The sequence below is a fragment of the Mesoplodon densirostris genome, chromosome 2 (assembly GCF_025265405.1).
Source record: "Mesoplodon densirostris isolate mMesDen1 chromosome 2, mMesDen1 primary haplotype, whole genome shotgun sequence".
NCBI lineage: Eukaryota > Metazoa > Chordata > Mammalia > Artiodactyla > Ziphiidae > Mesoplodon > Mesoplodon densirostris.
This window is the reverse complement of record NC_082662.1, coordinates 40,111,212-40,138,569: the sequence shown is the minus strand read 5'-3', so window position 1 is coordinate 40,138,569 and position 27,358 is coordinate 40,111,212. Positions and strand designations below refer to the sequence as shown.

Below are 27,358 nucleotides of genomic sequence, written 5' to 3'. Positions count from 1 at the left end.
GGGGACATCGCCCCCAGCCGCTGCCTGCAGCTGGAACCTTCTGTCCAGTCCCCTCCCTGTTCTGAGGTCACAGGGCTAGTTCACTCTGCTCCAAGATGGGGCCAGGAGGACACTCTGTGCCTGACCGGGGGTGGGGCAAGAGAGTTAGCTGGGAGCGTCCTGGACAGGAAGCTTGGCAGGTCCCCTGGCATTAGGTGGTGCAGAAGGGCTCGGGCTGGTCACTCTCAGAGCATGGGACGATGGGAACTTTGTCTTCTGGGTGCCAGCCATGGACGTGAGCTCTAACCACAGGATTTTACAGGAGCTGAAGAGAGTGACTAAGAACAGACCCTGCTCGCTCCACGCAGTAGGAAAAACCCCAGCTGTGTCCACACTCCTATGCACACCCCCCAGGACACATACATAGACAGTCACCCCTGTGCAGCCTCACCTATATGTGCCCCTTGTACACTCCACGCTCTGCTCACACACATGCACACAGGCTCTGGATCCCAGGAGGCCGCAGGCTTTGTTTTGCAGGCGGGTAGGATTGCGTGGAATTCATCTTGGTTGCCCGCTGCTCCCAGCTCCCCTCTCACATGGAGCCTCCTCCTTCCCTCTGGCTCCAGAGCCCCCACAGACACGAGTCCTCAGAGAGGAAGGCAATTCTACCCATGGAGTCTTAGTCAAAAGAGGCCAGAGTCAGAAGGCCTCCGCTCAAGCTCCTCCCTGATGAGCATCTTGGCAGGTTCCTTCCCTTAGTATTTAAGCCTCCTCAGTCCTGCCTCACTGGCCTCCTGAGGATCCAGAGATCAGGGAAGCAGACACATCTTAGGCTCACATGCCACCCGTGGGTCAGACATGGTTGGGACACTGGGCTCTGCTCCCTGATGATGCCTGTTGAAGCCATTTCTTCACTTGTGCGACTAAGCACATACACCACAACTACTGAGCCTGCGCTCTAGAGCCCACGAGCCACAGCTACTGAGCCTGCGTGCCACAACTACTGAAGCCCGAGTGCCTAGAGCCCATGCTCTGCAACAAGAAAAGCCACTGCAATGAGAAGCCCACGCACAGTGACGAAGAGTAGCCCCCGCAACTAGAGAAAGCCTGTGCGCAGCAACAGACTCAACGCAGCCAAAAGTAAATAAATAAAAATAAATAAATTTATTTTAAAAATTCATTGTCTTGTGTATTTTTGGTTTAAGCAATTTTTCCTTATGTCTGTTGTATTCCAAAAACATACACACAAAGTTAAACAAAGACACAGATCTCAGTGAAGGGGCAGGCCCCGAAAGCCATCCATCTATCAGGTGAAGTGGGTGAGTGCCTGCTCATAACCGCCAATCCCAAGGCACAGCTTCTGCAGCAAACGCTGTGTAAACTTTAGAAAGATGAACAATTATGAGAGATACCAGGAGAGTCTAGAAGCAAGTAGGTGTTCACCATATGTTTGTTGAATGAATGAGTGAGCTCTGGAACACATGCATAGTAAGCATTTATAGACACACATGTTTACATGGCACTGCCCTCAAGGTGACAGTCTATGCAGGTGCCTATTCCCCTCTAATCCACAAGCCTGCGGAAGACAAGGGAACACAGCTACTCTACAACCCAGCTTGGAGATGGCAGCACCCAGGGAGAGGCCACAACCTGGGCTGGCTGGGGCCCTACTCTCAGCAGATCTACTTCCCAGAGTCAGGGCCCAGTGGCTTCAGGTGGAGGTGGATGCCATTCTTGGAGAATAGGGTATCTGGATGGGTGGCCTTGAGGGGTCCAGGGAAAACTCAAAACAGAGCAAGCAGAGGGCTGTGACCACATTCATCTTGTTCATGGCAAACTGCTATGCAAGGCAGTTCCTGCGACGAGCAGCAAAAAATGACATCAGGCTACAGGGTGTCCAGAGGGATGAAAACCAGTGCTCTAAGTGACCAGCAGAAATCAGTAGCTCTTTTTGGATGAATTGATTCATTAATCAATTGATCAATTGAATGATTGATTGATTGACCTGGGCTTAAGAAACAGATCCTGGGAGTATGGTGAGGGCCCCAGACCAGGTAGGTTCACCCTGTGGGCTGTGGCTTAGGGGGTCTCTCTTGGAACGACTCACCCACCCACCTGCCAAGGACAAGACTATGCTAATGGTAGGAGGAAGGTCCCTGGAACTTCCCCTGCATCAGGGTCACTGCACACCCAGCATGGTCCCCCTCATACCAGAGTTCACCCAAAGGATGCCACCCCAACCACATCCTCCATCCTCACCTCCCTGGTCCAGAGGACCAGAGATGTTAGGTTCTCCTTACCTGGGCCCAGCAGAGAACAGAATGAAGGCAAAAATCCAACCACATTCTCTGGGGAAAAGGGCAGGGGGTCGAAGACCTGAGGGGACAGGCCTTGCTTAAATACCTGCCAGGTCCTAGGGCAGGCTGACCCCATAGCCACCCACCCCACCTGACCTCTGGGCCCTGGGATGGCGTACCTCGGGGTCGAGCCACACTGCACTATTCCTACGGTGGGCATAGATATGCAGAGAAATCAGGCTACCTGTGGGCAGAACAGAGGCCTGGTGACCAGGTGGCTGTGAGGCAGCCAGGCCCACCTCCTCACAGGGCCAGAATCCCCTAGCGTCCCCCTAACAGGGTACCAGCCCCTCCTTGAGCACCGCCAGTGACAGAGAGTCAACGACCACCCTCAACATGTCAAAATGCTTATCATCATCATCACACCTACTTCCTGCAGCCCCTTCACTGAGCACAACACTTGACACAGACATTTGTGGAAAGGAAAAGGAAAAAAGGACTGATGGACCCCACCACGAGGTAGGACAGGCAAGGACTATCACACACTTTCTGCTTTCCATTAACTGACTCTCAAGGGAAGTACTTGTTCATGATATTATGCTATTAGCAGTAACAGCTACCATTCATTGGTGCTTACTATGTGTCAGATCCAGCATTAAACACTCCTTACAAAGCTACCACACACAGTTATACAGGTTGTACATTGCACAACATCGTACCCGAAGTGAATGATGCCTCCTGAAGTTGTTCAGGGCCCCACCTGCTTGGTGGTACATGACAGCCCTGACGAAAGTTGTCTCTTTCCTCCTGAGAACAACCCAGTAAGGCAGGGACCCTTCTCATCCCCAGGTACAGAAGAGAGAGCAGAGGCTTAGAGCTGGAGAGATTTACCCCTACCTTGTGGAGCTAGGACTTGGACACAGGCCAAACACAAAGCCTGGGTTCTTCCCCACTGGTGCGAGGGTACAGAGAGCACCCGCAAGGACTCCGGTTCCACCCAGAATCCACCCTATCCCACCTGCAGGTAGACAGCGACCATCCACAAAGTGACGGGCTTGCTGAGCTGGCGGTACACCTGGGGCACAGGGGGGTAGAGGCGGAAGCTCTCCTTGAGGCACGTGGTCAGGTAGGTCATCTTCCTCAGATCATCGCTGCCAGCAACACAGCCAGGCCTTTCTGGGCTGCGAGCAACATGGTCCTGCGGGAAGGCGGGCCCAGCCCCAGCTCCTCCCTTCACCACCATCACACACCCGAGAGTCAGAGGGACACGAGTGCTCCAAGTGTCCAGGCCAGGCTGGACATAGGGTGGCCACTCAGACCCAGGGGTCTAGCTCCACTTTTCTCCATCCCTCCCTCACCTGCACTGCTAGGAAGGGAAAGCACAGGACCCTAGGGGTGTATGTGCTCCCGGCCGTCAAACACAAGGTCACTCCTGTGTCTCTCAGGGCCCCACAGAAACCCCACAAGGGACAGTTCTTTAGGTTCTGCTTGGTTTCCCTGGGGAGCTGGAATGGAGAGGAATAGGGGCTGATATACACTGGTCAAATGAAGCAAGAAATGCATAAACAGTGACAAGCTCAGAGGAGGGTAATTTTCTATATATAGGAATATATTGCCACTAGGAAGCTCAGACCCAAATGTGGTCCAACTATAACTACTGTGCAACACCTTATTACAGAGCGCCAACTCTAGGGTTTATTCCCCTGGTCCTCATTGTTCATGTGTGTTCTACATTTCATTGAATAGGTGTCCTTTAAGTTGCTTCAAGTTTGAAATGGATTGAAATGAAAATTAAATACATGTTTCAACTCCCTGCCCCCAGGCCATGTTCATATTGCTCCCCGACCTAGAGGGCCCAGCTCTCCCCCTTTGCCTACCTGAGTTTCAGGGCTCCTTAGGAAGCCAACTCAGGCCCACCCCTTTTGACTCCTCCGCTCTCAACACGGGGCCACGTACCCCGTTCTGCGGTTTTCTCTAGCTTTTTGGTTCTGTGAGTCTGTCTTTCTGAAAACTCCCCGAGGGCAGTATCGTGCCTCCACCCCCTCCGCACCCACACCCCAGAGAGCGCCTGGCAGAGGGCCACACACCCTGGGAGGTTTCCAGTGTCCTACCAATAAAACCACACATCCTTCACCCGGATGCTGGAGTTCTCAGTCAGTCTCCCTCAGTGAATCTAAAGTGTCTCCCCTCAACTGAGCATTTTCAGAGGTCCTGCTGTGTGCCTAGCCCTTTGAGAAAGAGAGAAAGGTGACAGGACTCGAAGGCCTGAGGGGAGGAAGGGAGACGGGCCAGAGGGCACAGCTGGGAGAGGGGCCCGTGGGAGATCGCCAAAGCTCATTCTGCACAGAGAGGTCAGCGTCAACCAGTGTCGTGTCAGTGAGCCCAAGCTTGAACCAAGAAACGGAAAACAGTTGCAAGTTTTGAAGTGATGGAGTTTGGGAAACAGCCTTTTCTCGTTCATCAGAGGAGTCTAGAGGCTGCACATGGCCATCCAAAGGCAGGTGGGAGGGAATCCACTCCCCCGGCTACCCCAGCTCTGTGCATCCTCAGTTTCCAAACCTTCCTCTCCCCGTGCTGCCTGCTCTGTCCAGGAAGCCAGAAGGGTCCTCAGGTTCTGCCAACAGAGGGAGCCGGAACACAGGTCAGCCTCCTGCTCACCACCTTGTCTCCATGACTCCCATCTGAAAAGGGTCTGTTCTGAGAGAAAGGGCTCAGGGCTGTGTCCACGCAGAGCTCCCCACAAAGCCACAGCACTGAAGGGGAAAAGGACAAGGGCTACCTGCCATCACGTGGTTTCCAGAGTGGCCCTGTAAGCACAGCTCTTCCCTGGGACCGGGAAGCAGGACAGACGGGGCTCACCCACAGCCTCACTCACCCCTGGATGGAGTCCCGGTCCCCAAGAATCTCTCGCACCTCCCCCCGACAGCGATGCTGGCGCTCGGGGTACAGGGCCATGCAGTAGAGAAACCAGGACATGCCACTGGTGGTGGTGTCATGGCCTTCAAACATGAACGTGTCCACCTCGGCCCAGAGGTCTGCATCTGACAGCTCGATCCCATCTTCATCCTGGGTCACAAAGGCACAGTGAGACCGCCCAAGGCATCTGAGGTAGGTTCCAACAAGACCTCATAACAGTAGCTGTCAAATGAAGGTCTGGGAGAGGGAGGGAAAGCTCCTTTTCAGACTGGGGGTGAGGAACTTCCCCTAGATTCCTATCTGTTCTCCCAAACACAGCTTGGATGCCTCCTACTCCAGGAAGGCTTCTTTGACCTCTCTGGCCAAGTGACCTGTGACTTCACCAGCCCTGTCATCTTGGCTCACTTGACACACAGAATACCACCCGGAGGAAGAAGAGGTCTGTCAATGTCCATCTCCTGTCTCCTGCACTAGACCTTCAGCGTCTGGAGGACAAAGACAAGGCTTTCTCAGCGTCTGCATCCCTAGCACGGACACTAACCCAGGGTAGGGCTCAGTGAGTTTGTGGAGTGAGTGAATAAAGGACCAACTGAATGAGTGAATGAATGAATAAGTAATGTATAAAGCCTAAGATTGTAAGATTCGCGGGTGCTAAGATTCTTCAGAGTCTTAGAAGTCTGGCATTGGTCTTCAGGCATGTGATCCAGCGTCCCTGCCACTACATCTCTCCCCAGTGCCACGGCCAGCCACAGCCAGCCCCTTCCCACCTCTGAGCCTTTGCTGATATGTATCATGGGACACGAAACAGGTCATATGTGCTGGGGAAAGAGGAAGAAAATGCTTAGCCCCTGCTGCTGTCCAGTGAGCCCTGTCCCAGGAGGATGCTCTGAAGACCCATGTGGGACAAGTTCTCAGGTCGAGGCAGGCGAGTGTGCACTCGCCCGGGCCCCGAGGAGAACGTCCAGGAAGTCCAGGTGCCTCTGGCTCTGGATCTTCTCCCTCTCTTTCGTGTCCTGCAGGGCTGCCTTCCGTTCCCTGATGACCTGGTCTGTCCCGGGAGCACAGGGTGTCACTGCCTGGGGACCCGCCTTCTGCCCGAAGGGGGAACGGATGTCCTGCAATGGGAGGGGTCCCCCAGGGGCTGGGAGGAGCTAGACTAGAACCTGGGTTTCCCGTGGGTGGGCCGTGCAGGAAGGTCCCACCTGCGTGGTCGTGGGCCACCTGGCAGGCCTGCAGGAAGTGGCGGCCCTGCGGGGTGAGCCAGTAGATGGAGTCCTTGTGGTACTGGAAGGGCTCGAAGCGCGGCTGCATCAGCAGCGATTGCTGACCACCAGGCAGTAGCTCCTGTCCCTGCACAGCGGAGGGAGGGAGGGATGCTCAGACACTGACCCCCAGCAGAGCCCCCGAGCGGCTCCATTCCACAATCCAGCCTCAGCCGCTGCGATCTCTGCCCGTCCTCTCCCTGCCATTAGCCTCCCACCAAAGCCATGGGAAAGGCCCGGCTCCACCTGAGCTGGGCTCCCTAGGGCAGGACCCTATCTCCTCTCAGACCAGGGCCCGGGAGTCCTGCCACCTCGCCCCGCCAAGCCCGCCTGGGTGGAGACTGCGGTCAGCCCCGAGGGCCCCTGACCTGTGGCCCGGTCTGCTCTTTCCTCTGACAAAGGTGCACTTCAGGAGCGAGTCCAGCGCCATGGGGCCCACATCACAGAAGATGTCAAAGCTCTTATGCTCACGAGACTTTTCCTCCCACTTGTCCTAGAACCCAGAGATGGAAGATGATGAGGGAGAGAGGCCAGCCAGGCTGGGTGCCCGACACCTCCCCTCCAGGACCCGCTGCTGTCTTCCCCCCGCACACCCCCGGTCCCTGGCCTGGCCTCCATCCTGCTGTTATGGGGGTGGTGGAGGGAAGAGGTTTAAGGCTCAGAGGGCAGAACCAGGAGGCAGCCTCACCCAGCACACACAGACACTTCTTCCCAGCCAGGCAGCTGTGTGTAAGGGGAGTGGAGGGCCGAGGGGTGGTGAGCTCCCCAGCACAGTCTGTGTGTAAGTCAGGCCTGCAGCAATACTGGGGAGGAGCCTCCTGCAAAGGGAAAGACCAGCCTGGGTAATGTCTGGGGATTATCCAGCCCTAAGACTCTGAGCTGGACACCTGATGCCCGGCATCCATTTTATTTTATTTTATGATAAATTTTATTTATGTTTTATGCCACGCCATGTGGCATGCAGGATCTTAGTTCCCTGACCAGGGATCAAACCTGTGCCCCCTGCATTGGGAGCACAGAGTCATAACCACTGGACCGTCAGGGAAGTCCCCCAGCATCCATTTTAGAGATGAGTTCCTCTTGACCTTATTTCAGGCAGTTGTACTAGGCCGAGAATAAGGAGACACTTTTTAGACATGGAAGGTCTTCTTAATATTCTCAAGTACAGGCAGCCCTCAAATCGGCTACAGTAGGAGATTTACTGGGGTCTCACAGAGCCCCTTTGATCTGGGAAGAGGGAGGACTGGGTTTCCTGGTGGAGACAAGGGCCAGGGCTGCCTGGACACTTGGAGCCTCAGCACCTGGTCAGCACCCAGCCTGCAGCAGGCGTCAGGCAGTGCAAGGCTCGCACAGCTACTGCACACAGAAACAGGCCTCGGGGCCTCAGCAATTCTCCTCACTGCCCTCCCCCAGGGAAAACTGGCCCTGCAGCACAGCCTCCAGGAGTCTGGCACGGGGAGCTCGCCAGCATGGCACGTGTAGACTCGGTGAACACGGCCACATAGAGCTTCAGCACGTCATAGGGGAAGCCAGGTGTGAGCAGCTTGCGATGCTGAAACCACTTGGGCCCCTGGAGGAGCAGCAAGCCTTTCCCTGGGGAAGGAATGGGAGAGGGTGGGCCGGGCAGGTCACACAATCCTGCCCCATCCCTGGCAGCCTGGGGCCAAGCACAGCCAACCCCACCCCTGTCCTCCCTGTCCAGCCTCGCATCCCAACCCAGCTCTGCCTTCCAGCCACCCAGCCTCGCAGCCTCTGGTGACACCAGCCTGGGTCCTGCCCCCACTCCTTTCCTCAGGCCCTGGCCCCAGCCAGCGCCACCAATAAAACCTCCTGGATCACCTCTAGTGCCACCGCCTGCAGGACGCTGTTCCTCACAGGGACACATTGTCCAGAGGCTTTGCCCTGGCTCTCTAGGGAAGAGACACTCTGGCAGGAGAAGGTGCCTGAGACTCACCTCCCTGGCAGCCTGGAGCTCTCCTGCTTTCTCCCGTGTTTCCTACTGAGCAGCTGAGCTTAGCGTAGGCAGTTGGGGGCCAGGTGGTCTGGTGGATGGAACAACTACCAGATTGGGCACTGGGCAGGGAGGTCTGGACAGGGAAGGCTCCTGCTCACCTAGCACCAAGGGCAGGAAAGGCAGGTGCCCATTCACCAACCCACTGGAGGAAGAAGTCAAACACATCCGGGGCCTTAGGGTCTGCAGAACAAAGAGAAGCTTGGGTCAAGTGAGGACTGGGGATTTCTGGAGGATGCTTGGTGATAAATAAGGTGGGGACCTCAGCTGCCTAGACTTAGGGCACTGGCCCAGAACCCCTCCCCCCATGGTTCCTTTGCTCTCAGGAAGCTCCACCTTCTCCCAGGAGCCCTCACCGCCTCGACTGTACACAGCTTTGGTATAGTCAGGGTCATAGATGTTCAGGAAACCAAGGAACTGTCCCAACCAGACTGGGTGGGCGTAGGGACACCACCTTGTCCAGACTTCCCATTTGCCGGATCTGAAATGGCAACAGAAGGCCAGGCCACTCGGGAACCCAGCGTCACCAGCCAGGCCAGCGGGGAAGAGAGGAGACTGCCCAGGAAGGCCCAGGGAGCACCAACTCCCTCCTCCTGCACCCCCTCTCCTAGCCAGTCACCCTGTCCTATACATCTTTGGGCTCAGTCCCCTCTCCAGTCCCATAACCACTGCTCTAAGTCCAAGCTACCCTCTTATTGCCCCTGGGCAAGCTCAGCCAACCTACTTCCATCTGGTGCCTGCCACCAACCTCCTATCTCCACTGCAGCCAGAAGGAGATTTCTTTTCTGCCTCAAAGTTTTTCATTAGAAAGAGAATTCCAGCTTCTTGTTCAATACAGAAATCATATCGATTCCACCCCTGTTAAGTCATGCAACACATTTTTATTGAGGACCTGCTATGTGCAGAGCCCTGTCTCAGGGGAATGAGAGAAACATGATCTTGCCCTTTCCTTCTATGAGGGGAAGACTGATAATAAACAAGTAAACAACAAAGTAAAAAGATTGCAGAAAGTAATGAATAATAAGAAGGAAATAAAACAGCACTGGGAGAGAGACTAACGGGAGGCCCTGCTTAGATAGAGTGACCCAGGACGGGCTCTTGCTGGAAAGGACATTCAAGGTCAAACCAGAAGGATGATAAGGAGCTGACCGTGTGAAGAGTAAGGGAAGAGCATTCCAGGGAGAGGGAACAGCAAGCACAGAGTCTGGAGTAGGAAAAAGTATGGCGGCTCCCAGGATCTGCCACTAGGGGGACAGTGGCCTGTGATGTGGTTGGAGAGATCATCCAGAGGGTGGTGTGTGCTCTTTGGAGGTTTTTCTAGCCACATCTACTCACCTAAAAGTGTTTTATGTAAATGGGGTATACGACAAATACTTTTCCAAAACCTGCCTTTTTTAATTTAACATATTTTGTCCTTCTTTCCAAACTAGTGCATTTAACTGTCCCTCAGTATTTCTAACAACTGCCTAGTATTCCACTGCAGGATATATTTATCCATTTTTCCCTGTGTGGTGGGAGACTTTTAGAGATATACTTAAAACCCTTCAGTGGGACTTCCTTGGTGGCACAGTGGTTAAGAATCTGCCTGCCTGGGCTTCCCTGGTGGCGCAGTGGTTGAGAGTCCACCTGCCGATGCAGGGGATACGGGTTCGTGCCCCGGTCCGGGAAGATCCCACATGCCGCGGAGCGGCTGGGCCCGTGAGCCATGGCCATTGAGCCTGCGTGTCCAGAGCCTGTGATCCGCAATGGGAGAGGCCACAGCAGTGAGAGGCCTGCGTACCGCAAAAAAAAGAAAACCTGAAGGAAAAATGAGTCCAATCTAGAATTTTATATCCAATCAAACTATTAATCAACTTCCACAGTAGAGTAAAGGATTTCAAACAGTGAAGATACCCCAAATTAAAACACTTTCTCACAAAGTATAATAAGAGAGTAAACCATTAGAAGAAATATATGAGTTGTGGGAAACAAAGGGACCCAGAAAGAGACACAGAGACAGAGACAGAGAGAGAGAATTCCTAGAATAATGGTGAAGGAAGATCTCAAGGCAGTGTCACAGCAGCTTTTATATAAAATTGCAACTTGAACTAATTTGAACAGGTCAAAAAGCCCCAGGAGAGGACTGTCCTGGTGGAGCAGTGGTTAAGAATCTGCCTGCTAATGCAGGGGTCATGGGTTCGAGCTCTGGTCCAGGAATATCCCACATGCCGCTGAGCAACTAAGCCCGTGCGCCACAAATACTGAAGCCCACGCACCTAGAGCCCGTGCTCTGCAACAAGAGAATGAGAAGCCCACGTACGGCAACGAAAAGTAGCTCCCGCTCGCGGCAACCAAAAAAAGCCCGCGCATAGCAACGAAGACCCAATGCAGCCAAAAATAAATAAATTAATTAATTGTTTAAAAAGCCCCAGGAGAGGTTTATTCAAATACTGGTAATGAGTTAGAATGTATGATTAAGAGATTTATACAATTCTAGATGGTTTGAGGTTGAGTTAGCAGTAAGTATACTGAAAACCAAGCAAATATAAAGAATATAAGACAACTATTAACAAAATGTTATGCTGAAAAGTAATAATATATTATTATATGACTAAACTAGTGAATAGCATTTATATAACCCTTCAATGTAAACACTGAATATTTATTTAACTAAAATTATGATGATAACTATATTGATAGGTTGTAGGAGTGGAAAAGGTGCATGTGTGACAGGAAGAGAGGTAAATTCATCCACTAGAGAGGAAAGTTAAAAAGATAATGCTCAAACTGAAAAATTAAGAAATCGCAACACAAGTATGTTGAATGGCAATACAGAGGCAAATAACAAAAGATCCAGGGGCTTCCCTGGTGGCACAGTGGTTGAGAGTCCACCTGCCGATGCAGGAGACACGGGTTCGTGCCCCAGTCCGGGAGGATCCCATGTGCCGCGGAGCGGCTGGGTCCCTGAGCCATGGCCGCTGGGCCTGCGCGTCCGGAGCCTGTGCTCCACAACAGGAGAGGCCACAACAGGGAGAGGCCCAAGTACCGCAAAAAAAAAAAAAGTCCAGCTAATTGTGTGGAAATAATTGCCCCTGGGGAGGACGGAATAGGAGAAGGGGTTCCCTGGGTTGGCAGTTCTTCACAACAGGCTTCATAGAACTGTTTGACTCTTAAGCCAGGGCCATATATAGGCTGGCCAAAAAGTTCATTCGAGTTTTCCCTGTCTTACAGACAGACCCGAACAAACTTTTTGGCCAATCCAATATAACTCTATAAAAATGACAACTACCTTTAAAAAATTAAAATTGTGTTAACTTACAAAATTCTATCATCACAAATTCCCAACCGTTTTCACATACTTTAATTGATGTGGTAATCCAACATCAGTTTACTTTTTTGTATTATTAATAATACTGATTTGGCTTATGAAATATTAGTTAACTTTTTAAAAATTTGGAAACATTTTCTGAATAATACTGCAGATATCAAATGCAACATAAATGCTAATGAATGAAGAGCACTTTACCGTCTGATCCTGCAGGTCCTGGCAGCCCTGGCGCTCCAGGCAACACAGGTGGGCCCTGGTTCCCTGGTTTTCCTGGAGTAGAATCAGCTCTCCCAGGAATGCCAGCTGCCCCTGGAAATCCTGGATGACCAGAAAACCCTCGTGGCCCAGGGGGTCCCGTCATGCCTCCAAGGGAAATCAAGAATGAAAACCACATATCCTCTCAGATTAAATTTTTCTATAGAAGAAATCAAAATCAGTACATTCTTCTTAGGGTGTGGAATTGGTTTTTAAGGAAAAAACTGTAGATAAAAAATAACTGAAGATCACAACCATCAAAATGCCTCACCTCCTTCAAAACAAGCACACAAGGGGTAACAAAGTTTTGGGGAATCAGATTTCCTGACCTTTTCGCCATTCTTTAGGGTTATTGGGAAAGAAATGTATATTATTTAATTTAAATTATTTTTAAAATCTTTCTACCTAAATAACTTGATAAAAATAACCTGAATAAACATATTAGCACATATAGTGAACTAAAGTATATACTCACAAAAAGACAAATACTGTGTGAGACCACTTACATGTGGAATCTAAAAAATACAACAAACTACTGAATATAACAAAAAAGAAGCAGATTCACAAATACAGAGAACAAACTAGTGGTTACCAGTGGGGAAAGGGAAGGGGGGAGGGGCAATATAGGGGTAGGGGATTAAGAGGTAAAAACCATTATGTATAAAATAAGCTACAAGGATATATTGTACATCACAAGGAATATAGCTAATATTTTATGATAACTATAAATGGAGCATAACCTTTAAAAATTGTGAATCACTATATTGTACACCTATAACATAATATTGTATATCAACTATTCTTTAATAAAAAATTTTTTTAAAAAACCACTGTGTAAGATGTTTACTTCCTAGGACTCTTTTGTCTCTATGCACTGCCCTCCCCATCCCCTTCCCAGTACCCACCCAGGCAGCTAGGCCTGCAATTCTTTGCAATCAGAGTGAAATTCTTGATTTGGGGATTCAAAAGCCAAGGCCTGGAGTTGCAAAAACCCAGGCTTTCTAACTTCAAAAGCCTAAGCCCTGAAGGATTTGGAGCATAAGCTCTGTAACATACATAGCAGATTTAAAGGAATACATGAGCAATCGGCGCTACCCTCCCGCAGCTGAGACTGGAACCGAACTGAAGGGAGCAGCAGGGACAGAGAAAGAGCCAGGGGTGAGGAAGAGATGAGACTCTGATGAGTCCCTGAGAAAGTCCTCATGTTACCTATGTGGGAACTCAGAGAGCAAAAAGGGACACATGCCCTCCCAGGGTCAAGCCCAGGAAAGCAGCACAGCCCAGGTTGCTCTGGAAATGTGGTGAGGAAGGGGCTGCATGGTGCTTCTAGGCTGATGGGTCTTAACAGTCTCACAGCATGGGAGCGGATGAGTGTTCTGTGCACCCAGGTGGGATTCAGGGGCGGCTGAGAGGGAGCTGGACCTGGAGAGACCTTGAGGTTGGACACAAGGGAAGACCCGGTGACCACCTTTGCTAATTGACAATAACAGTGAGGCAGAACCATGTACACTCAGGGCACACCCCCCAAGAACAGACACCACACCCCAGCTGCACTAGTCTTTCAGTGACTCCCAGAATGTGACACACACCTGGTAGAGGAGTGAGGATACCCAGAAGTGACTGAGATATGTTTCTGCCACCTGTAGGAAGGGTGCTGGGAAAAGAAATTAAGTTCACATGGAGAGAAATAATCTTTCATTTCTTGCAGCCTTATGTTTGTGGACTAAGACTGTAACGGTTGAATGGCTCTGCCTGTGAAAACAAGAATTAATGCAGCTACAGAGGGAGAGGAGGATTGAGGGTGGAGGGAGAAAGAGAGGTCCAAGATGATGGCAGAAAGCCTTGACCCAAGGATGTACAGGACCAGCAAAAATCCCCCGTGGAAGGGAATGCCTGTGAACTTTCCCTAAAGGGAGTTTAATACTCAGATTCAAGTTCTCATTTGTCCTGGTCTTTGCTGCAGCTCCCCTCTGTGGCCCCAAACCTTCAATATCATCCACTGCACATACTAGTTTTGCATGAGTAATGCTTTGCAAGGATGAAGGAGGAGGAGCAATGGTGTGTGTGGACCCAAGCAGCAAAGAAAGAGGATAGCACTGCCAGGACATAGCGTGGTGGCAGTCAGACAGTGGCTGGGGCTGGAGTCCTCTCAAAGGCTTCCTCACTCACCACTCACATGTCACCTGGGACCACAGTTAAGGCTGTTGGCCAGAACACCTGCATATGGCCTCTCCATGTGGCCTGGGCTTCCTCACAGCATGGCGGCTGGGTTCCAAAAACAAGCATCCAGAAAGAGAGCCTGACAGAAGCTCTATCATCTTGTATAATGTAGCCTCAGGAATCAAGCAGCATCACCTTCGCCTCTTTCCGGTTGTTTCATTTTGTTTTGTTTGGCCATGACACATGGCGTGTGGGATCTTAGTTCCCCAACCAGGGATCAAACCCACACCCCCTGCAGTGGCAGCGCGGAGTCCTAACTTTTGGACCGCTAGGGAATTCCCTTGCCTCTTTCTGTTTATGAGAAGCAGATCACTGAGGCCAGCCCATAGTCAAGGGGAAGGGGATTAGACATCACTTCTTGATAGGAAGAATTTGTAGACAAGTTTAAGATCACCACAAAGACCAAGAAATCACCAGGAGAAACACAAGCCCCTGAGAATCCCTGAAGATATTGATTGTGAGGGTCAGGCTAATCTTCCACCATGTGTGGAAATGCATCTCAGATGATTCTATTTGAGTGGCAAAGGGCAGTGTGACCCCAGAGGCTAGAGGCCTTTGGGGAACCCAGGGAATTGCTGCCAGTTTGCCTGTCTGACCCCCCAGTAGGCAGTAAACTCACTACCCTCTGCCTTGGACATTGGACTGCGCTGGTGAATGAGTAACCTGGAGCAAGTGAAACTGTTCAGGGCTTGTTTCCATAATATGCACATGGTTGCTTAAAATTTGACAAATGTGTAAAATTTGTGGCACTCACTCTAAGCATTGCTACAAGAGAGGGTACAGCAATTTGCAGACATGGGAATGAGTATCTGGAATTGACTTTGGGACTGACCAGGACTCTGCTGGACACACCCAGAGGTGGGTGATGGTTCCTCCAGTGATCAAAACTCACAGACTAAACCAGACAGTTAAAATCAGCATAGATGGGGCTTCCCTGGTGGCGCAGTGGTTGAGAGTCCGCCTGCCGATGCAGGGGACACAGGTTCGTGGCCGGGAAGATCCTACATGCTGCGGAGCGGCTGGGCCCGTGAGCCATGGCCGCTAAGCCTGTGCGTCCGGAGCCTGTGCTCCGCAACGGGAGAGGCCACAACAGTGAGAGGCCCGTGTACCACAAAAAAAAAAAAAAAAAAAAAAAATTCAGCATAGATGGATTGAAAAGTGAATCCCTCTACAACATGGTTAGTGTCTAATAGTAAAGCAAATCAGAACTTATGTATTGCAAACATGTCTGCGAGTGGGAGAGGACAAGACAAGGGCAGAAAATGTGAATTGGGTTCTGCTAAAAGGCAGGCACCTGCTGGCTCCAGGTGCCTCTGAGGACCTTCCCTCAGGGAAGGTGTTGGGGTTCCTGATATTAAATCATTCATCCCCTTCCCTGCAAAAAGTGCCAAAGAGGAGGAGTTACTTCTCCTTGCCCCTTCACTGAGAAGACGGAAGTCCTAGAACATCAAGATATGACTCACCCTCTCCACGTCCACTCTCTCCTATCTCCAACCCCACCTGCTCCCTCGTCCTCTCTCCTGACAATTGACAACAGAGGGTGAGTAAAGCCAGGAGGCAACAGGGGATGCCAAGAGCTGCGCATTTTATAGACTCTTGGCAGACTTTTGGAGAGGGAAGTGGTTGGGAGAGAAAGAAGGAGGGAATGTGCCTCAAGGCTTATGCCAAGGCGGAACTCCAAGGCAGGATCTCCCTCTGGCCATGGCGGGATATGGTGGGGGATGCTTACTCATTGTGGAAGGGTGTCCAGAGAAAGGGGGAGCCTGACCAGCAGGGACACTGAAGCCAGCTCTTTCTTCATACAACTTTGCCCAGTTTTCCCATAACTTCAGAGGAGATTGCAGCAGCAGGAGCCTGAAGCCACAGGCCTGAGCAGTAAAGCCATCATGCTTTCAACAGACACCCACTAAGCTACTACTATGTGCTGGGCCCCGTACTGAGTGCTGGGGACACAGAACTATCTCAGACATGGAGGAACTCGCAGAGGAGTGGGAGAGAAAAACACAGAACGAATTAGGCAGTGAAATACTTCCCATTACTGGAACCACAGGGAAGGGAGTGGAGGAGGAATTTGTTCCAGCTGGGATGGAAAGAGAGGTCATGGAAGCATGCCCAGAAGAGAGTCACTAGAATTGAGTCTGGAAAGATAAGCAAGCCTTCCCTAGCAGAGAAAATAATGTGGATGGCCAAGGCCACAGAGGCAGGGGACAGCCAGCCAGTTGTTGAGTAATGCCAGGGCACTGGGCATGAGGATGGGGCAGACTGAGGGAAGAGGCTGGAGAGGCAGGCCAGACCCAGATCACACCAAGCCTCGTAGGCCAGGCTGAGGAGCTGGGGCTTTACCCTAGAGGCCATGGGGAGGGCTGAAAGATTTGAAGGGAACTGAGGCATTAGTCACTCTGGCTAATGTGGGGATTAATGTGGAGAGGTGGAAAGGCCTAGAGGGTAGTAGAGCAGTGAGGAGGGCTGACCAGAGAGGGTGGAGGCTTATACTAGGGCAGTGGCCACTGAGGATTACCTGGGTGTAAGACTAGCAGCAGCAAGACCAGAGGTCAGAGGTCAGCAGTCCAGTCCAGTCCAGTGTCCCAGACTCTAGCCCCAAGCTCCTGTTTCCTGTCCCAGCTTTGGATGGAAAAGAAGCATTGGAGGCAGCTTCAGAAAGAAAGAAGAAAAAGACATTATGGGAGACTTTGGGCAGTGACAGAATCAGGAGGTAGAAGGCAGGGAGCAGGATGATTTCCTCCTCAAGCTGGAGATCAGCACTCAGCTCTGTGTGGTGTCAACCCCAAGAAGTAGGATGGCTTGGGGGAGTAGGGTGTCTGGGAGGGAGGAGGACCCTGCCTTGACTTCATTCAACAAGTTTGTTCAACAGACATTTGTCCTGAACTTGCTAAGGGAGACACACCAATCCTTTGGAACCAGCAGACCTGGTTCACATCCCAGGTATACCATTTACCAGTTCCACGGCCACAGGAAAGTGACTTAATTTCTGAACCAGTTTCCCCATCTCGAAAATGAAGACTGTCCTCCCTTCCACGTGCAGTTGTTTTAAAGATTAAAAATAATATATATGATAATAATTGTGGCACATAGTAGGCGTTCAGTAAATGGCAGTCGTTATTACTTGCCTAGAGCTCTGCCGAGGCTCTGACCGTGGAAAGGGAGGGTGAACCCAAAGCAGTCCTGGGCTTTAGAAAGTTCTGTGTTTCAGTGCTTCCCTCTGCTGGCCAAAAGGAGCAGACAGCACCGGGGAAAGGAGGCTGAAAGCAGACAGAGCTCCCTATCTCCTCAACCACAGTAGGAATCTCCCTACATTGAGCATTCCCCAGTGGGAGGACACCAGCCTCCCTCCAGATGTGGATCCCTCCAGAGGCAGCAGATGTGAAGCAGCATATAGACTGCCAGCCACTTACCAGCAGTGTGAAACTGGATGTATCACTTACCTCTCTGAACCTCTGTTTCCTTGGCTATAAAATGGGTGATGATCCCTACCATGTTTCAAAGAATTGTCGTGACTTTAGGGAAAAGAGATTATGCCTGGATAATGTCTGTGGACAGACATGATCTGAGCTACCCCACAAATGTTAATGATCAAGCATTTTCTGATGTCCCTTCCCCAATGTGCTGGGTGCTAGGGACCACAGGAATATATAAGAAGTTGGCCCTGCCCTTAAGGAGCTCCAATCTGGTGGGAGAGGCAGCCATGCTTCAGGCAGGTATTGATGGGGTGGGATGAGGACTGTGCATGACTGGAGGAGTCAAGGAAAGACCTGCTGTTGCGCCAGCCTGTCCCAAGGACCCAGTTGTTCAGCCCTAAAACAACAGAGGATAGAGCCAAGCCCAGGATGACCTACAGGTCTCCAATCATAGCGTCTCTTGGCATAATCCTTTCTGCTCCTCAATCCCCTCTCCCCCAAAGCAGTGAACAGGGAAATGTGGCAGGAGGTCAACAGAGTCAACCAGCCAAAGCCACAGCTGTCTCTGAGTATAAGCCCACCCTGTATTCAGGTAAGGCTCTCAAGACCTTGCAACACATTGTAATACCTTCTCACTGGAATTCCTGGACCAACTCCTGAAGGAGTTGCCCTCACCTTCAAAGCTTTGTTTTAACTTCACCCCACTAATCTTGTTAGACTCCACAGGTGGGTTTCCACCAGAGAAATTTATCCTGGTTCCCACAACCTATAGAAATTTCTTAGGACATGGATATTGACAAAGACTCACAGGGACAGAAAGAAGTTAAGACAACAGACAGGAACCAACTGGCCGGGAAACACACATATTTAGTCCTTCCTTAGAAGTTAGGTTCAGAAGAGAAAAAAATTTTGCATGACAGGGAAGCACTGGGGCTGAGAGAGCACAAAGGAGAAACTTCAACCCTAATAAATGAAAAAGGCATTCAGGCATAAATGACTGGAAAGGGAGAAATAAAGTTGTCATTAAACACAGATAATATGATTGTCCACATAAAATGAAACAAAACAAAAAAATCTACAAATTATTAGAATTATTAGGAGAGCAAGGCAATTGGACATAAAGGCAATATACAAAGGTCATTGCATTTCTATACACCAGCAACCAACAATTGCCATAGAAAACAATATTTAAAAGATTCTAACTATAATAGCAACAAAATTATAAAGTACTTAGTCATAATAGTAACTAAAAGTTGTGTAAGATCCACATGTAAATAATTATAATAAATTACTGAGAGATACTTCCTCAGAGAAATGATCAAATCTAACTTCACCAATAATTACACAGATGACACTGTACCCTCAAATGTGATGCACTGAGATGGATATCTCAGTGTTATAGTATTCCTGCCAAAAATGTTTAACCTGAATCTAACCTTGAGGAATTCCTGCCAAAAATGTTTAACCTGAATCTAACCTTGAGGAAACAATCATACAACATTTCCTGGTGGGAGTGTATATTTGACAACCATTTTGAATCTAAACTGAAGGACATTTTTGCAAAACAACTGGCCTGTACTTTCAAAAATATCACAAAAGACAAAAATTCACACAGGTTAATTACAGCTGGGAAACTGCTCTAGATTAAAGGAGAAAAAAGACAAAGCAATTAAATATGGTGTGAGATCTTTGATTTGATCCTGATGTTTTTTAAATCAGCTATGAAGAACATTAAAGGAACAACTGAGGAATATTTATTAAGAACTTTATATTAGAAAATAATAATACATCAGTGTCAAATTTCCTGAATATGATCATTACACTGTGCTCATGCAGAAGAACATCTATGTACTTGGGAGTTATATGCAGAAATATTTGGGAGTACAATTTCATAATTTGAGAGTAACTTACCCTCAAATTGTTCAGAACAAAAGAGCACATTAATACTTATATAAATATAGAGAGCTAAAGCAAATATTGCAAGGGTGCGCAGGTATTGATTTACTACTCTTGTGGATGTATATAGTCCTGATTATTGTTCCCAAATTAAAAGCTGGGGGGAAAACCTCACTGAAAGATATGAAAGATCTAAATAAATAGAGACATATCTATCCCATGTCTCCAAATAGAAATATTTAATATGGTTAATTTTAGATTCAATTCAACCTCAATCAAAATCCCCATAGAGCTTTTTAAAAATTCAACCTAAAAAGCTGATTGTAAATTAATATGGAAGAGGAAAGGGCCAAGAATATCCTAGATATTTCTGAAGAAGAAAAGGGAGGAAAGACTTGCCCTACCAGTTATCAGAATATATTATGAAATCACGGTAATTAAGACAGTATGATGATAGAAACTGGCCAATATGAATTAGAATAGACAATCCCCAAACAGATCTCTCATGTAATATGACAGAAATGAAAAATGTGAAATTGGATCCATATTTTGCCCTATACACAAAAAATCCGTTCAAGATGAACTAAGGACCAAAATGGAAAATATAAAACTTTGAAGCATTTAGTACAAAATACAGGTTAATATCTTTATAACTTTGACCTGGAAAATAATTTCTTAAACAATTTACAATAGAAGAGCTAATCATAAAATAAAAAGAATAATGAATTGTATTAAAATAATTACTTCTGTCCATTAAAAGACATTTTAAAGAAAGATAAGCAAAAATTTACAAATTGGAAAAAATACAGTTGTAACAGAAAACCAACAAAGGACATATTAAGAATGTATAAAATGCCTCAAGTCATTCATAGAAGGAAAAACAATAGAAAAATGAACTAAAGTCACAATTAGGCATTTCACAGAAAAGGGAACCAAATCTTTAATAAACATTTGCTGAACCTCATTAGTAATCAGGTAAAGGAAAACAAAGGCTACAATGAAATCCCAATGACCCCATTCAATTTACAAAGATTAAGAAGTCTGACAGCATAGCACAGGGAACTATATTCAATATCTTGTAATAAACTATAATGGAAAAGAATCTGAAAAAGAATATATTTATGTATATATGGAGAGAGATATAGATATAGATAGATATAACTGAATCACTTTGCTGTACACCTGAAACTAACACAACATTGTAAATTAACTATACTTCAATTTAAAATGGTTAAAAATAAAAAATAAATAAAGAAGTCTGACAATAGCAAATGTTAGAAAGAATGTTGGTCAACTATTCTACTATACACTGTTCGTTGGAGTGTAAATTTACACAACCATTTTGATTAAAAATTTAGTATTATCTTATAAGTTTAAATTTTCACATACTCTACAACCCAGAAATTCCACTTCAAGATATGTATGTGTGTGTATGTAAGTGTGGGTGTGTATGAGGAGAGATGCACCAGGATACATGTAAAATAATATTTTTAGCAGTACTGTTTGTAATAGCAAAATAATAGAGACAACTCCATTACTATCCATTGACAGGAAAATCAATAAATTGTGATATATTTTCAGAAAAGGATATTTTATATGCAGCAGCAAAATTGAATGAACTATAGCCCATATTACAATTTGGTTGAATACTGGTAATATTTATATTAAAAGAAAAAAGCAAGTCTCAGAAGATTGTATACAGCATGATATTTTTTTTGTAAATTTCAAAAAAAAGCTAGAACTACAAAAAGTGTGTATGTGTGTTTGTTTTGAAAATCAAAGAAATGACAAAAAGAAACTTCAGGATGGTGTTTACATGGGACAGGGAAAGGGGATGGACACTTAAATGTAATTATTGTTTTCATTTTTGTTTTTTGCTATTCTTTTGTGAATTTTATTTTATTATTTTTTTATACAGCATGTTCTTATCAGTTATCCATTTTATACATATTAGTGTATACAGGTCAATCCCAATCGCCCAATTCATCCCACCACCCCCACCACCACCTCCGCTTTCCCCGCGTGGAGTCCATATGTTTGTTATCTACATCTGTGTCTCTATTTCTGCCTTGCAAACCTGTTCATCTGTACCATTTTCTAGATTCCACATATATGTGTTAAAATATGATATTTGTTTTTCTCTTTCTGACTTACTTCATTCTGTATGACAGTCTCTAGGTCCATCCACGTCTCTAAAATGACCCAATTTCATTCTTTTTTATGGCTGAGTAATATTCCATTTTATATATGTACCACATCTTCTTTATCCATTGCTCTATCAGTGGGCATTTAGGTTGCTTCTATGACCTGGCTATTGTAAACAGTGCTGCAATGAACATTGGGGTGCATGTGTCTTTTTGAATTATGGTTTTCTCTGAGTATATGCCCAGTAGTGGGATTGCTGGGTCATATGGTAATTCCATTCTTAGTTTTTTAAGGAACCTCCATACTGTTGTCCATAGTGGCTGTATCAATTTACATTCCCACGAACAGTGCAAGAGGGTTCCCTTTTCTCCACACCCTCTCCAGCATTTGTTGTTTGTCAATTTTCTGATGATGCTCATTCTAACCGGTGTGAGTTGTAGTTTTGATTTGCATTTCTCTAATAATTAGTGATGTAGAGCAGCTTTTCATGTGCTTCTAGGCCATCTGTATATCTTCTTTGGAGAAATGTCTATTTAGATCTTCTGCCCATTTTTGGATTGGGTTGTTTGTTTTTTTAATATTGAGCTACATGAGCTGTTTATATATTTTGGAGATTAATCCTTTGTCCGTTGATTCATTTGCAAATATTTTCTCCCATTCTGAGGGTTCTCTTTTATCTTGTTTATAGTTTGCTTTGCTGTGCAAAAGCTTTTAAGTTTCATTAGGTCCCATTTGTTTATTTTTGTTTTTATTTCCATTACTCTAGGAGGTGGGTCAAAAAAGATCTTGCTGTGATTTATGTCAAAGAGTGTTCTTCCTATGTTTTCCTCTAAGAGTTTTATAGTGTCCAGTCTTACATTTAAGTCCTTAATCCATTTTGAGTTTATGTTCGTGTATGGTGTTAGGGAGTGTTTTAATTTCATTCTTTTACATGGAGCTGTCCAGTTTTCCCAGCACAACTTACTGAAGAGGCTGTCTTTTCTCCATTGTATATCCTTGCCTCCTTTGTCATAGATTAGGTGACCATAGGTACATGGGTTTGTCTCTGGGCTTTTTATCCTGTTCCATTGATCTATATTTCTGTTTTTGTGTCAGTACCATATTATCTTGATTACTGTAGCTTTGTAGTATAGTCTGAAGTCAGAGATTCTGATTCTTCCAGCTCTGTTTTTTTCCCTAAAGATTGCTTTTGCTGTTTGGGGTCTTTTTTGTCTCCATACAAATTTTATATTTTGTTCTAGTTCTGTAAAAAATGCCATTGGTAATCTGTTAGGGATTGCACTGAATCTGTAGATTGCTTTGGGTAGTATAGTCATTTTCACAATATTGATTCTTCCAATCCAAGAACATGGTATATCTCTCCATCTGTTTGCGTCATCTTTGATTTCTTTCTTCAGTGTCTTATGGTTTTCTTAGTACAGGCCTTTTGCCTCCCTAGGTAGGTTTATTCCTAGGTATTTTATTCTTTTTGTTGCAGTGGTGAATGAGATTATTTCCTTAATTTCTCCTTCTGATCTTTCACTGTTAGTGTATAGGAATGCAAGAGATTTCTGTTCATTAATTTTGTATTCTGCCACTTTACCAAGTTCACTGATTAGCTCTAGTTTTCTGCTGGCATCTTTAGGATTATCTATGTATAGTATCATGTCATCTGCAAACAGTGACAATTTTACTTCTTCTTTTCCTATTTGTATTCATTTTATTTTTTTTTCTTCTCTGATTGCCGTGGTTGAGACTTCCAGAATTATGTTGAAAAATAGTGGTAAGAGTGGACATACTTGTCTTGCTCCTGATCTTAGAGGAAGTGCTTTCAGTTTTTCACCACTGAGAATGATGTTTGCTGTGGCTTTGTCATATATGGCCTTTATTATGTTGAAGTAGGTTTCCTATATGCCCACTTTCTGGAGAATTTTTATCATAAATGGGTGTTGCATTTTGTCAAAAGCTTTTTCTGCATCTATTAAGAGGCTCATACGGTTTTTACTCTTCAATTGGTTAATATGATGTATCACATTGATTGATTTGTGTATACTGAAGAATCCTTGCATCCCTGATAAATCCCACTTGATCATGGTATATGATCCTTTTAATGTGTTGTTGGATTCTGTTTGCTAGTATTTTGTTGAGGATTTTTGCATCTATATTCATCAGTGATATTGGTCTGTAATTTTCTTTTTTTGTAGTATCTTTGTCTGGTTTTGGTATCAGGGTGATGGTGGCCTCGTAGAATGAATTTGGGACGGTTCCTTCCTCTGCAATTTTTTGGGAGAGTTTGAGGAGGATGGGTGTTAACTCTTCTCTAAATGTTTGATAGAATTCACCTGTGAAGCCATCTGGTCCTGGACTTTTGTTTGTTGGAAGATTTTTAATCACAGTTTCAATTTCATTACTTGTGATTAATCTGTTCATATTTTCTATTTCTTCCTAGTTCAGTCTTGGGAGGTTATACCTTTCTAAGAATTTGTCCATTTCTTCCAGGTTGTCCATTTTATTGGCATAGAGTTGCCTGTAGTAGTCTCTTCGGATGCTTTGTATTTCTGTGGTGTCTGTTGTAGCTACTCCATTTTGATTTCGAAAGTTATTGATTTGAGTCCTCTCCCCTCTTTTTCTTGACGAGTCTGGCTAATGGTTTATCAATTTTGTTTATCTTCTCAAAGAATCAGCTTTTAGTTTTATTGATCTTTGCTATTGTTTTCTTTGTTTCTACTTCATTTATTTCTGCTCTGATCTTTATGATTTCTTTCCTTCTACTAACTTTGGGTTTTGTTTGTTCTTCTTTCTCTAGTCCCTTTAGGTGTAAGGTTAGAGTGTTTATATGAGATTTTTCTTGTTTCTTGAGGTAGAATTGTGCTGCTATAAACTTCCTTCTTAGAACTGCCTTTGCTGCATCCCACAGGCTTTGGATTGTCATGTTTTCATTGTCATTTGTCTCTAGGTATTTTTTGATTTCCTCTTTGATTTCTTCAGTGATCTCTTGGTTATTTAGTAATGTATTGTTTAGCCTCCATGTGTTTGTGTTTTTTATGTTTTTTTCCCTGTAATTTATTTCTAATCTCATAGCGTTGTGGTCAGAAAAGATACTTGATATGATTTCAATTTTCTTAAATCTACCAAGGCTCGATTTGTGACCCAAGATGTGATCTATCCTGGAGAATGTTCCATGTGCACTTGAGGGGAAAGTGTAATCTGCTGTTTACAGATGGAATGTCCTATAAATATCAATTAAGTCTGTCTGGTCTACTGTGTCATTTAAAGCTTGTGTTTCCTTATTAATTTTCTGTCTGGATGATCTGTCCATTGGTGTAAGTGAGGTGTTAAAGTCCCCCATTATTACTGTGTTACTGTCGATTTCCTCTTTTAGAGCTGTTAGCATTTGCCTTACGTATTGAGGTGCTCCTATGTTGGGTGTATATATATTTATAATTGTTATATCTTCTTCTTGGATTGATCCCTTGATAATTATGTAGTGTCCTTCCTTGTTTCTTGTAACATTCCTTATTTCCTTGTTTTAAAATCTGTTTTATCTGATATGAGTATTGCTACTCCAGCTTTCTTTTGATTTCCATTTGCATGGAGTATCTTTTTCCATACCTGCAGTTTCAGTCTGTATGTGTCCCTAGGTCTGAAGTGGGTCTCCTGTAGACGGCATATATGTGGGTCTTGTTTTTGCATCCATTCAGCGAGCCTGTGTCTTTTGGTTGGAGCATTTAATCCATTCACATTTAAGGTAATTATCGATACGTATCTTCCTATTACCATTTTCTTAATTGTTTTGGGTTTGTTTTTGTAAGTCCTTTTCTCTTGTGTTTCCCACTTAGAGAAGTTCCTTTAGCATTTGTTGTAGAGCTGGTTTGGTGGTGCTGAATTCTCTTAGCTTTTGCTTGTCTGTAATGCTTTCGATTTCTCTGCTGAATCTAAATGAGATCCTTGCCAGCTAGGGTAATCCTGGTTGTAGGTTCTTCCCTTTCATCACTTTAAATATATCATGCCACTCCCTTCTGGCTTGTAGAGTTTCTGCTGAGAAATCACCTGTTAACCTTATGGGAGTTCGCTTGTAAGTTTTTGGCTGTTTTTCCCTTGTTGCTTTTAATAATTTTTCTTTGTCTTAAATTTTTGTCAGTTTGATTACTCTGTGTCTTGGTGTGTTTCTCCTTGGGTTTATCTTGGCTGGGACTCGCTGCACTCCCTGCACTTGGGTGGCTATTTCCTTTCCCATGTTAGGGAAATTTTTGACTATTATCTCTTCAAATATTTTCTCAGGTCCTTTCTCTCTCTCTACTCCTTCTGGGACCCCTATAATGTGAATGTTGGTGTGTTTAATGTTGTCCCAGAGGTCTCTTAGGCTGTCTTCATTTCTTTTCATTCTTTTTTCTTTTTTCTGTTCCACAGCCGTGAATTCCACCATTCTGTCTTCCAGGTCGCTTATCCGTTCTTCTGCCTCAGTTATTCTGCTATTGATTCCTTCTAGTGTATTTTTCATTTCAGTTATTGTATTGTTCATCTCTGTTTGTTTGCTCTTTAATTCTCCTAGGTGTTTGTTCTTTAATTCTTCTAGGTCTTTGTTAAACATTTCTTGCTTCTTCTCAATCTTTGCCTCCATTCTTTTTCTGAGGTCCTGGAACATCTTCACTATCATCATTCTGAATTATTTTTCTGGAAAGTTGCCCATCTCCACTTCATTTAGTTGTTTCTCTAGGGTTTTATCTTGTTCCTTCATCTGGTACATAGTCCTCTGCCTTTTCATTTTGCCTGTCTTTCTGTGAATATACTTTACGTTCCTCAAGCTGCAAGACTGTAGTTTTTCTCACTTCTGCTGTCTGCCCTTTGGTGGATGAGGCTATCTAAGAGACTTGTGCAAGCTTCCTGATGGGAGGGACTGGTGGTAGTAAAGCTGGGTGTTGCTCTGGTGGGCAGGGCTCAGTAAAACTTTAATCCACTTGTCTGCTGATGGGTGGGGCTGAGTTCCCTCCCTGTTGGTTGTTTGGCCTGAGGTGACCCAGCACTGGAGCCTAGAGGCTCTTTGGTGGAGCTAATGGTGGACTTCAAGAGGGCTCACACCAAGGAGTACTTCCCAGAACTCCTGCTGCCAGTGTCTTTGTCCCCTTGGTGAGCCACAGCCACTCCTCCGCTTTTGCAGGAGACCTTCCAACACTAGCAGGTAGGTATGGTTCAGTCTCCTATGGGGTCACTGCTTCTTCCCCCTGCGTCTTAATGCGCACACTACTTTGTATGTGCCCTCCAAGTGTGGAGTCTCTGTTTCCCCCAGTCCTGTCAAAGTCCTGCAATCAAATCCCGCTAGCCTTAAAAGTCTGATTCTCTGGGAATTCCTCCTCCCATTGCCAGACCCCCAGGTTGGGAAGCCTGACGTTGGGCTCAGAACTTTCACTCCAATGGGTGGACTTCTGTGGTATAATTGTTCTCCAGTTTGTGTCACCCACACTTCTACTCTGCCATCTTGAACCAATCTCTATAATTACTGTTGATGTTACTTGCTGGGTTGGGTTGTGAGCTTCTGTATGTCTCTGTGTGTGTGTGTGTTTGTGTGTGTGTGTGAGAGAGAGAGAGCGGGAGGAATGGAGGGAGGAAGGAGAGGGAGAAAGAAAGGAAAGAGGGAGAAAGGGAGAAAGGAAGGAAGGAGGGAAGAGGAGGGA

At 46.2% G+C, this 27,358-nt stretch overlaps 1 protein-coding gene across 1 annotated transcript; it reads right to left on the bottom strand.

Annotated features, from left to right (window-relative positions):
- Positions 1 to 1,664: 1,664 nt before the first annotated feature.
- Positions 1,665 to 17,745, bottom strand: LOC132502847 (cytochrome P450 4B1). Its single transcript, XM_060119080.1, is given in 21 exon segments — positions 1,665 to 1,723; positions 1,726 to 1,838; positions 2,283 to 2,316; positions 2,319 to 2,358; positions 2,459 to 2,523; positions 3,298 to 3,327; positions 3,330 to 3,430; positions 5,155 to 5,345; positions 6,137 to 6,243; positions 6,398 to 6,517; positions 6,520 to 6,545; positions 6,826 to 6,950; positions 7,923 to 8,050; positions 8,607 to 8,651; positions 8,825 to 8,949; positions 9,217 to 9,326; positions 11,974 to 12,093; positions 13,385 to 13,503; positions 15,545 to 15,625; positions 15,714 to 15,770; positions 17,694 to 17,745. Coding segments are annotated over 21 exon segments (1,848 nt in total).
- Between the last annotated feature and the right edge of the window lie 9,613 nt (positions 17,746 to 27,358).